General features: G+C 58.9%; 1 protein-coding gene across 1 annotated transcript; it reads left to right on the top strand.

The window, feature by feature from the left end:
* The first annotated feature begins 4,351 nt into the window (after positions 1-4,351).
* Positions 4,352-7,826, top strand: IRX5 (iroquois homeobox 5). Its single transcript, XM_084294660.1, has 3 exons — positions 4,352-5,032; positions 6,144-6,555; positions 6,688-7,826. Exons 1-3 carry the CDS (start codon positions 4,784-4,786, stop codon positions 7,431-7,433), a joined length of 1,407 nt encoding a protein of 468 aa, XP_084150786.1. The 5' UTR covers positions 4,352-4,783; the 3' UTR covers positions 7,434-7,826.
* Positions 7,827-11,762: the final 3,936 nt, after the last annotated feature.

Raw genomic sequence — 11,762 nt, 5'->3', positions numbered from 1 at the left:
CTTCAAGCAGGTTTTATAGCTGCATATTATCCAATGAAACCAGTAATAAACAGCACTGTAGCTTTATTTAGTGCAACTCCAATACGCCAAGAGTCACAACCTCGGTTTTATTTATCGCGCCGGCTAAAATGTTAGTTCTTAGCTTTACAGTAGCAGCCAAGACTGTCGCTGTTTTATCCCAGCACACTGCCATCTGGATACCGATACTTTGTTATGGGATATGAAAGAAGAGCGTAGTTACCTAACGCAGCTTAATTGAAAACAGAAGACCTAAATATTACACCAGGCATTATTCCACACAAAATTAAACGTGAAGGGCATGAGAAGTTTCAGAGATGCTAGCAGAGACTATTTCAGGGGTAAACGCTGAATTCCTGATGTGTGACAGAAATGCTGAGGAATACTGAAAAAAGACGAGCTCGTGAAAGGAAAGCTGGAAAATGCACCCTTTGGGGAGGGTAGGAGAACAATTGGTCACAAGTTAGGTAGCATAGGGAGATTTCTGGTGTGATCATCTGGATCCAGCTCGAAAGACCTGACTAGCTTTCTTTTTTGAAATTGATTTATATGAAGAAAAGAATTGGCTCTACATGTATATTCACTTCCACGTGCAGAAAGCAGCTTCAAGAAACGTTTGCATCTGCATGATCTATATTAATGAACAGGAACTAGAAACCTCTCCTGTTAATAAAGATCAGAGGGTACGAACTGTTAAAAAGAATTCTTTGGGTGCAAGGCCAGAAAAGCTACCTGGCACTACATCTCTCATCGGAGAGGCAACGCCGAGCTGCCGCAACTACCAGTCATTAGGACTGCAAATATGCATGCCAGAATGGGTAAGCGTGTAAGCAAACCAGATAAAATACAAACCCTTCTGAACACGCCACTGCTAATACAAGTCACCCACCTTTAATGCCCACGCCGTGGCCAGGTTCTAGCTGCGGTAGCGCCCAGCACATTGCAGCACCGCGGTGGGAAGGGAATTTGCCCCCGCATCGAGAGCTACGGGCACACGGGCTTCTCTTTCAAAATAAGGAGCCAACTAACGGGAGATGCGGCTTGCTTTAAGTGAAAAAGCTTGTTTAGACATGAAAGAGCAGCTCTTCCCCCCACCCCAGTCATATAGAGAGTCTATTTTTCTGCATATGTCCTCAGAACTGCAAGCAAAATAAAACCTAAAGACATATTTAACTTAGTCCATGTCATGCCCACAAATTCAAGAGAATCGCACCATTTAAGTTAATTACAGGAAACTTCAAGGAAACTGAAATGCAGTCTCAGGTTCTCCCATGATACTGTCAAGATCTTTGGAGCTGCATGTTCAATACAGTAAGTATGGACTGGATTTAAGGACTGCCAGCTGCACTCACGCATGGTTTTATTCCACATAATAAACAATTTCCCTGAAAAAAGAACTAAGACTGATAATCAGGTTCCTGTCAAAAAAGTAATTTTAGGAATAAAGGCTAGCTGAGAAAACAACAAGACAGGAGTGCACCTACGCTCCCCAACGCCCAGTGGCTAGAGGCAGCAGGGGAGAGCTGTCGGCAGTGCCCACGGAGGTGCCCACCACCGCCTCGAGCACTAACAAGTCGATGCCCAGGCAAAGTACACGCAGGCAGCAGGAACAACAGGGGAGCTGCAGACATCTCGTGGGGCTCTGCCCTAAGACTCACCCGAGGCTGGCACTTCCACGGCACGCAGTGACCCCGTAATGCCCAGCACCTTGTCCTGGGGAAGGCAGCGGCAGCGTGCACCAGCCATCGGCTGCAGGAAAGCGCCCTGCGTTCTGCTGCCAATGCTTCTGCTGATATTTCAGGTGCACTGCTTTAGCTGCTCTCCAGCTAATAACGTATTGATTCAACAGAGAAAAACACAAGCCCCTCACTCTCCTTTGCAGGCTAATTAGCTTTACTACTATGGTACCGTGAAGGTGAATAAAGTATTTTTGTTTTCTTTACAGTTAATAGATCTATATATTCACATGTATTTGCTTTGTTCTGCTCTTACTTACTGTTAATATTTTAAAATACACTATATAAGACACCTCGTAGCAGCCAATTTCCCCTGCTATCTGTCTCAGTATTTTCTTAATACGAGCAGTCTTTAACAGAGTATTTGTCTCCTATGGATCTCTTGATAATACACTCACAAATTGAAATGGGGAAACAAATTATGCAGTGAGTGTCTTTGGTCAGGTATTCCGATAAAGAAATATCAAAAAGGTTTTGAGAAAACAGCCTCCTTCTCATCTACCCCTGCAGAAAAGAAAAAAAAAAAAAAAAGAGAGAGAGTTGAAGTGATCTCCTAATGCATCTCCCTTCATAATTCATGCCGAAAGATGACATTTTCTCAGGATCTTAATTAAGATAATGATGAACACCTGTGTCGGCATTCTTTGGCAAGACAGCATTATCCATCATAATCTTTTAAGTACACTCAAAAAAAAAAAAGCACCACCAAAACCAACAAAATCATATGACGGAACCAATCTGTTGCCTCTCTTCACACTAAGTTTTACATCTCAGGCACACACACAGACGATTAGATCTCTACAGACTGCAGCAAAAGCCAGGGTCGGTAGATTTTAAAGTTTCAACAGAAAGTAGCTATTAAAGTAATTAGATTAAGTGTATCATATTCGAGATACCTAAGTTTAACTCCATCCAACACAATCCACCTGCAACTGCACCCCTCACAGCCAGACACGACCAACGCTGCACTTTTCACATATATTATTTGCTGTTATTTTCAAAACCACCCCGAACCTTTTCCCCTTCCAAAAGGAAAATACTCACCGGCAATCCCTGTTAGATCTTCATGCGCTATTTTATTAAGCTCTTTTAGCCCGTCCCGCAGATGTTTGCGCATCCTAAATGAACTTATGCAAATGAAACCAGCGTGGAAAAACGCCTAAATATGCAAGCTCAAATACTGCTAAGGTTTGGTCGCTGCGTTTCGTGTGGTTGTGGCAAATTCAGGTTCTACTTATGCCTAACATTCTGCTCGAGTCTGGGTAGTAAAGCCAGCAGAGATCGTTTTAAAAAGCTCTGCAGGGCAAGCCCGTCGGATTAAAGGCTAGGAAACGGAGAGTTTTAATCGCTTGCTCAGGCGGCTGAATTTAAAGGCGGAGGAGTGGGTTTAAGTAAATTCAGGAGCACGCCGGCGGCTCGCAGACCCCATCGGGGGCAACCCAGCGGGGAGAAACCCCCGCACGGCGCTGCTGCTCCCAGCCCGACCCGCACCTACCGGCAGCAGCGCGCGGCTCCTCCAGGCTGCGGGCGGGCGGGCGGACAGCGGATCGCTGCTTTTTGGGGCGGATTGCTGCTTTTTGGGGCGGATTGCTGCTTTTTGGGGCGGATTGCTGCTTTTTGGGGCGGATTGCTGCTTTTTCCGCCACGCCGGGCTGCAGCCGGGGTGCTGCTGGCACCGGGCACGGCCGCGTCCCGGGGGCCCGGCACCGGCGGCAGCCCCGGCCCGTCCCGCCCCGTCCCTTCCCGTCCCGGCCGGCAGGGGGCGCCCCGCAGCGCCGGGGCAGCCTCTCCCAGAGCCGCTCCCCCGGAGGCCGCCCCGGGGCGCAGCGCCTCCTGCCAGCGCCGCTTCCGCACTCCGGCCGCTCCCCCCGCCCCGCCCACCCCGCGTCGAGCGACTGCGCGGCCGGCCAATGGGAGCGAAGGACGGCCCGCCGGCCGCGGGAGGGCGGCCAACCGGGCGGCGGGAGGGGCGAGGGCGGGGCCGGCGGCGGCGGGGGCCGATGGGAAATGTAGTCCGCGGCGCGCCCGCCCCGCCCGGCCCGGCCCGGCCGCCTCCTGCCCGCCGGGGGTCGCCCCCCGAGCCCCCGCCGTCGGTGGGGGGGGGGGCGCCGCCCGCGGCCCGTTTGGGGCTGAGCCTGGGGGCAGCGGGGCCGCTGCCGGGTCCCCCCGGGCCCCGCCGCGTTCCAGACAGCGCCGGCTGCACCCCCGAGGGGGCTCCGCGCCCCCCCGCCGCCCCCCGACGGCGCTCAGTGACCGCGCACCCCTGCGGATGCGCCGAGCGCCCCCAAAAAGCACCGCCCCCCCCCCCCCCCCAAACACACCGCTCGCTGGAGGGAGGGGCGGGGGGCAGCGAGCAGAGGGGTGGGGATGGATGGGGGGGGCGGGCGGCTAATAAATCGCATTAAATCTGCCTATTTTTCATTATTCCCTCCCGCCGCTGCCGGAGCGGTGCCTGCGGGCCAGGAGCCGGCGCACTTGAGCCTCGGCTCGGCGGGGAGGGCCCGGGGGGGCCGGGGGGAGCGCGGAGCCCCCCCGCGGGCTGGGCCCGGCCGCGGAGCCCGGCGGGGTCCTGCCAGTCCTGGCGCTGACAACACCCCGCGAAGGAGGAGCCTCGGCGGGCCGCGCTAGAAGGCGTCAGGAGCTGCGATTTCCAACTTAGCATCTTGGCAGGACCCTTCGGAAAGCCAGAGCGAGGAGGAAAAAAAGAGGGGGGGAAGGAAGGAAGAAAAGAAAAGAAAAAAAAAAAAAAAAAACACAAAAAGAGAAAAAAAAAAAACAAACCAACAAGCCGCCCTCCTCTCGGTGCGAGGGGGAGAGAGAGCGAGGAGCAGAGGGGGAAAAGCAGCGAGCGGCGGGGGCGGCGGAGGACGCGGTGCCAGGCTGCGGGAGCGGCGCGGAGCAAGGTGCCGCCGCTGCCCGCCGGGCCAGGGCCGAGAGGCGCCCGCGAAGCCCCGGCCGCAGCCGCCCCAGCCCGGCAGCCGCCCCCCGGTGCCCCGGGCTCCCCCCCGGGTATATGTGTGCGCCTGGCCATGTCGTATCCTCAGGGTTACTTGTACCAGCCGTCGGCGTCCTTGGCTCTCTACTCCTGCCCGGCGTACAGCACCAGCGTGATCTCCGGCCCCAGGACCGATGAGCTCGGCAGATCGTCGTCGGGCTCCGCTTTTTCCCCTTATGCCGGATCTACCGCCTTCACCGCCCCTTCCCCGGGCTACAACTCCCACCTCCAGTACGGCACCGACCCGGCCGCCGCCGCCGCCGCCGCCTTCACCTCCTACGTGGTAAGAGCAGCCCCGCGCCCCCCGCGCCCCCTTTTTCGGTCCCCCGCGCCCCCTTTTTTAGTCCCCGGCGCCCCCTTTTTCGGTCCCCTTTTAGTTTTTTTTCGGAGCCGCCGCGGCCGGGGCGAGACGGGGCTGGGGCGGGCAGCGGCCGGGCGGGGACGGGTTTCATTCCTTTGAACACAAAATCTCTCTCTCTAGATAGATATAAATTTTAAAAATAAAGGAGCACTTTTATTCCGCAACAATTTTCTTGTTGTGGTTTGAAAGGGAACGAACGCATCAGCGGCCGGCGGTGGGCGAAATGCGGGCGGTAAAGCCAGGCAACTTTCCCCTCGCGGCGCTAATTGGGCAGCTTCATTACGGCCCGGCTCTAATCCCCGGCCGCCCGGCGGGGCAGGGCAGGGGGCGGCCGGGCTCGGCGCTGCCGGGGGGGCTCCGCGGGACCGGCCCGGGGCAGCCCCAGCCCCAGCCCCGCGCTCCCTCCGAAGCAGCAGGAGCGGGGACTTTGCCTGCGCTTCTCCCCCCCGGTTCGCGTCCAGGCGGAGTTGCACGGAGTTCTTTCCCTTTTCCCTTTTTTCTCCTCGTTTTTTTCTTTCCCTCTTTTCTCTGCCTTTCTCCCCTTTTCCCTTTATTTCCCCCCTCCAGCCCCCGGAGGAGCAGCCGCCCTGTACGGCCCGGCCCGGCCGCCGGGGCCCGGCAGGTTGCCCGCTGCGGTGGCAGCCCGGGGGCAAGAAGGGAAAGGAAGGGAAGAGAAACGAGAGAAGGGAAGGAAAAGACGGGAAGAAAGGGAAAAGAAGGTGGGAAGGAAGGGAAGGGAAAGAAGGAGAGGAAGGGAAGGGTCCCCCGGCCGCGCTGCCCACCGCCGGCTTTTCGGGGCGAGGCTCCGCGTTCCCGTAAGCGGCCTCCCGGGGCCGGAGCCTCCCGGGGCCGCCCCCCCCCTCCCCTCCGACCCCCGCCGTTCCCCCGGGGGCCGCGGTCGCGCCGGGCCCGGCGCTGGGGGCGAGGCGGGGGCCGCGGGCCGGGCCCGGCGCTGTCCTTGCCGTGTCATTGTCGCCCCGCGGCCGCCTCACGTCGCCTCGCCCCGCCGGGCCGCTGTCCCCTCTCTCCGCAGGGCTCGCCCTACGAGCACCCGCCGGGCATGGCCGGCTCCCTGGGCTACCACCCGTACGCGGCGCCGCTCGGCTCCTACCCCTACGGGGACCCCGCGTACCGCAAGAACGCCACGCGGGACGCCACGGCCACCCTCAAGGCCTGGCTCAACGAGCACCGCAAGAACCCCTACCCCACCAAGGGCGAGAAGATCATGCTGGCCATCATCACCAAGATGACCCTCACCCAGGTCTCCACCTGGTTCGCCAACGCGCGGCGGAGGCTGAAGAAGGAGAACAAGATGACCTGGACCCCGCGGAACCGCAGCGAGGACGAGGAGGAGGAGGAGAACATCGACCTGGAGAAGAACGACGAGGACGAGCCGCACAAGCCCGAGGACGCCCCGAAGGGGGACCCCGGCTCGCCGGACACAGGTAGGGCAGCGGAGCCCTCGGGGCTGCCGGGGGGAGCCGGGGGGCGCCGGGGGCCGGGCCGGGGGGCGCGGGGCGAGCCGCCGAGCAGCCCCCGACTCCCCCTGCCCTGTCCCCCCCATCCCTCCCCTCCAGGAGCGGCGGAGCCCAAGGCAGCGCCGGGCTGCGAGCGCCTGCAGGAGCCCCCCAGCCCCCGGGAGGCCGAGGGCGGCCTGAGCGACTCGGATTGCAAGGAGCCGGCGGAGGAGCGGCTCGACGGGCTGCCGGCCTTGCCCAAGGCGCCCGGCGTTTCCCCGCCGGGGGGGCGCGGCGAGGAGCCCCCTCCGTACCGGCCACCCTCCGCCGCCACCACCGGGCCGCCGCCGCCCGCCGCCGCCGAGCTGCACCCGCTGCTGCCCGCCGCCCCCTCGGTCATCCACTCGCCGCAGCAGGCGGCCCTCGCCAAGCCCAAGCTCTGGTCGCTGGCTGAGATCGCCACCTCGGCGGACAAGGCGAAGGATGCCGGCGGCGAGGCGGCGCCCCCCGGGCCCCCCGTCCTCGGCGGTGGCGCTGCCGGGGGTCCCCCGCGCCCCTCGCCGCCGCGGCCGCGCTCGCCCGGGGCGCAGTGCCCGTTCCCCAACGGGGCCGTGCTGCCGCGGCCCCTCTACTACACGGCGCCCTTCTACCCCGGCTACACGAACTACGGCTCCTTCGGGGCCCTGCACGGGCACCCCGCCGGCGGGGCCGCCGCGCCCGGCGCCCCCTTCAATGGATTAAACCAGACTGTCCTCAACAGAGCCGAGAGCCTGGCGAAGGAAAGCAAACTGGGCAGGAGCCAGGCCCAGGTAGACCTTTGCAAAGACTCACCTTACGAACTGAAGAAAGGTATGTCCAACATTTAATACCGGCTTCTCCTCCTTACCCCCCCCCTCCGCCCCCCGGCCCGGGACTGTGGTTTGGTTCTTCTGTTATTATTATTATTTCCTTTATTATTTTTTTTTTAATTTATTGAAAGAAATGCTAAATTGCTTCGGCAGTTATTTTTCCACTACCAAAAGAAAGGCAAAACAAAGCGAGCAGAAAAAGAGCAGCTCCCCCCTCCCCCTGCGCCCCCCCAGAAGTTTATAGAGTCTATTGGAAAGGGCTGGGGGGAAACCGCCCCGAAATGTCTTAACCAAGCGAAAAGCCAACGAGTGACACGCTCTCTCTCACACACACAAAGAAGAAAGATTTGTATGAAATCTTATTCTGTATATTTAATGTAGCTTTTTTGTATTTAAATTGATAATACAGTATCTTTGAAGTAAATTATGAAATCAAGACACCTGTACAGGCATTAATGTTGTTTTCGTAATATAAATATATACATTTCTGTGTCTTTTTCCGAATTGTTTCATAGTTTTAAAAATATATATATACAAGTTTAATTTAATTTTTTATGCCTATTGTTTTTTTTCCTTGGGTGTGAGCTAAACTATAACGCAAAAAAAGAAAAAAAAAAAAAAGGACCTAGGTTATACTTCTTAGATACAAAAACCAACAAACCCCAACCTGCAGTCGCCTTTGTAAAACGCAAATATTTAATTAAAAGAGATTTTTAACAGAAGCAAAACCCCTCTTTTTTTGCCACGGGCAGATACCGGTGGACGCACCGGGGCCGCTCCGCACCTGCCGCGGGGCCGGGGCCGGGGGGAGCCCCGGGGGGAGCCCCGGGGGCCGCGCTCGTCGCAGCGGGGCCGGGGCAGCGCCGGTACCGGGCCCCCGGAGCGGGCCAGAGGCGAAGGCACTTGTTCGGAGCGCGGGCCCGGCTTTTAACCTAATTACTCGCAATCAGTGTCGCGTTTTCTGCAAAGCAATCAGCTGGTGAACTTTGCTAATGAGTTCGATTTTCTGCCAGATTTAAGCCCTCGCTGGCGCGGCGGCGGTGCCCGGGGATGGGACCGCGGGGGGGAGGGGACCGGGGGACAGGGGGTTCCGGGGGGGCCCCGGCCCGGCTCGGGGCTGGCCGCGGGTGCGCAGCCGGCCGCGGGCGCGGTGCTTGCCGGCGCTGGCAGGTAGGTGTCACACTCGGCCCGGCTTTGGCTCCCGCTGCCCGCCCGCCGCTGCGGGAGCCCCGCGGGGCCGCCGCCGCCGCGCCCCGGGCAGGCTGGGCGGTGGGAGTGGGGTGGGGGGCGCCGCCGGCCCCCCGAACCCCCCAAAACGCCCCCAAGCCCCCGCCGAGCCATGCCCCGCCGCTGGAGCCGGAGGCCGGGCAGCTCGCCGAGCCTCCGCCGCTTCCCTAAAGTGCTCCCTGCCCCGGGAGGGACCGGCCCCGGGTTTGTCCCCCCCGTCCCCAAATAAATGGGATTTTGGGGGTGCCGGCTGCAGGCGAGGGCAGCGCCACTGTGAGCGCGCTGGGAAGAGCGGCGGCGCCGCTGGAGCCGGTGCTCGGGCACCCCTCTCCGTTCGCTTTTTTCGTTTTTTTCTTCTCTTTTTTTTTTTTTTTTGGTTTTTCGTTTTCTTTTCTTTTTTTTTTTTTTTCTTTTTAACCAGACGGATAATAATCTCGTAATCTTTTCAACTTTGTCAGAGCCGTTTATTAGCTATAACAGGTTTATTCATGCGTATTTCCATTTTACGGGTTTTCAACTAGTAGTTTGTATTTTGTATTTTAAAGATGCGCTCCGTGTTCACTTGGTTATACACTCTTTGTAGCCGATCTCGTTTAAAACCAAAATTGTTTCAACCCGAATGTGTAAAGACTCAAATATTCCTGGGCTAACAGTATGTTATTTTGTCACTTTATAAATTATAAATGATTTTTGGAAAAAAAAAAAAAAAAGAAAAAAACGAAAAACAACGCTCCAATTCCTCGGTCGGATCTTTTCTTTACAGCCGGGGAAACCTGCGGGATGGCGCGTTTTGGGCGCAGGAGTGAGCTCTGCTGGCCTCACCCGCCTGGCTTCAAACGGGGCGAAGTTTGTGCCGGGAGGGGCAGGGGCAGAGGCAGCGGGGGCCGGGTGCGGAGCGGTCCCGGCAGGGTCCCGGCGAGCCCCGAGCGCCCTTTGCCGCAGGGAGCCCGCGGGGCCCCGGGCAGACAACAGGTCCCGCAGCCAAACGGCTGCGTCTAAATAAAGAGGTTTTAATTATTCATCTAACCAGGGAGAGTTGATTTTTTTTTTTTAATTTTATTATTATTTTTTTTTAAATCGTCGCTCTACCTTTTCCCAGCTGATCTTCCTCTCTCCGAAAAAAGGCACCTCGCAAAGCAGCTCAGGAGCGCGGCTCGGTCCAGAGCCCTGCTCCTCCTAACCGGGGCTGTTTTCAGTAGGTCTATCGGCCGTCTCAACGCGCTTTTCGTTTGATGTATAAATTCCTACGGGAATTAACCGTTCCCTTTAGGTTGCAGCCCGTCGCCGATTTCAGCCCGTCACTATTATTCCGGCCCCATCGATTTCACCCAACAATTTTGCTCTTCACCCGTTTCCCCTGCAGCGGGAGCTGGACGGCGCGCCCGGCTCCCCCATCCCCGCGATTTCCCTGGGATCTCTCATTTCCTAACGGAGCCCAGGGAGGGGGCAGCGCCCGCCCTTTTCCCCTCTGCTGCGGGAATTTGTTGCTCCAAAAACCAAAAAACTGGGGGGTACTCTTAAAATAAAAATCCCGCCTGCCGCCAATTAAAGGTTCCTCGGAGGAGCCGGGGCCGGGCGCGTTTCGGGGCCGCTGCGGAGCGGGCCGGGGGCGGCCGAGGGGGGGAGCGAGGCCGGCGGGAGGGTGCTGAGGGCCGGGCCCCCCCCGGCTGCAGGTGGTGCAGGTGGGAAGGGTCCCGGCCCCGCACCGCTCCGTGCCCGCCGGAGAGCTTCGCCCCGGCGCGGGTGGCAGCGGTTTGCGGGGCGCCGGCGTCCCCCCCCGGAGCAGAAGGGGCAGGGTGGGTGCCGCAGGGATGGGGCTCGGCCCGACCCCACGCGTGGGGTGCCAGGGATGGGAGTTTCTCGGGAAAGCCCCCCCGCAGGGTGCCCCGAAGCCGGGCGCGATGCCCCGGGGGTCCCGTCGCAGCCGGCCGGAGCCGTCCACGGCAAAACGGCCCCGAGCCCCGGGGGAAATAGGGCCGAGCCTGGGGGGAGGCCGGAGCCCAGCAGGGATTGGGTGGGGGATTTTGGGGGCGGCGGGACCCCTTCCCTCCCCCCCTTAGCTCTGTCCCCTCTTCTCAACGGCGGAGGGCAGGCGAGGCGGGGAGCCCGGCGCAGCCCGCAGCCCCGCTGCTTCCTCTTTCACGCTTAAAACCCAACCAAATCCTAATTGCGGCCCCCCCGCCCCGGGCCGTGTTTACATCCCCCCCGCTGCTCGCCCCGCCGGCGCTGCTTTGCTGCGGGCCCGCTTTGAAAGTGCGGGGTCCCGCACTGCGCTGAGCGGCCGCGGCCGCGTTTACGGGGTTTTTAGGGGGATTTAAGTTTTTTTTTTTAGGGGTTTTAAGGGCGCTCCCCCCGAGCCCGGTCAGGGGATGTGAGCTGCATCTCCCATCATCGTGCCTGGAAACGACTCGAAAGCCCCTCCGCCGCCACGCCGGGAGAAAGCACACGGTCAGCAAGTTTAAAGGAGGCGACAGGAAAAAAAATAATAAAGAAAAAAGAAACGACGGAGTTTGGCAGGAGCGAAAAGTGCAGGAACTGCCCCCCGGCCCCTTCCCCTGCCAGACGCCGGGGGGGCAGGACGCGAATGTGAGCAAGGACGGGGAGCCCGGCCCGGCCCGGCTCGGCCCGGCCCGGCAGCCCCCAGCCCGCTCCCCTCGTCCTGCGACCTGCCCGGCTTATTCTTGGTAAGGACATCTGGGGCTGGCAGCGGAACAAGTGTTACCAAAACCAGAACCGGCTGTTTTTCCAAAGGAGCAATATGGTAATTCCTCATCCCCCCTCCGGTTCCTTTAAAACCTGGCACAAATGCATCAATAGCGCAGAATAAGGAGCCTTTGCAGAGAACAAGTGGCAGTTTTGAATTTACCTTTTGTGCGCGCCTCAGATGCAATCTTGAGGCATTTTTTCCCCTCTCTCCCACAGAAAAAGAGCCTTAATCTGCCCTATCTTGGGACCCGAAAGGATTGGAGTGGAGGAGATATTCACTGGAATCACATAGGGGAATAAGGGTCTTGCTTTATTGAATCATCAAATCCCAGGAATGAAGCTCTTAATTAATTATGGGTGCTAAAAATTCAGGCCAGCTGTTTCTTTTTTACTTGCCTCTGACAGAGAAAGACA

Source organism: Netta rufina (assembly GCF_964035555.1).
Source record: "Netta rufina genome assembly, chromosome: 13".
Lineage (NCBI taxonomy): Eukaryota > Metazoa > Chordata > Aves > Anseriformes > Anatidae > Netta > Netta rufina.
This window is presented reverse-complemented; position numbering and strand designations above follow the sequence as displayed.

Bases quoted from the DNA above. Each gene is read 5' to 3' on its own strand.
- IRX5 (XM_084294660.1), top strand. From the start codon at position 4,784: ATGTCGTATCCTCAGGGTTACTTGTACCAGCCGTCGGCGTCCTTGGCT. The intron at 5,033-6,143 runs GTAAGAGCAGCC...CTCTCTCCGCAG, and splicing joins CCGCCTTCACCTCCTACGTG to GGCTCGCCCTACGAGCACCC. The intron at 6,556-6,687 runs GTAGGGCAGCGG...CCTCCCCTCCAG, and splicing joins CCCCGGCTCGCCGGACACAG to GAGCGGCGGAGCCCAAGGCA.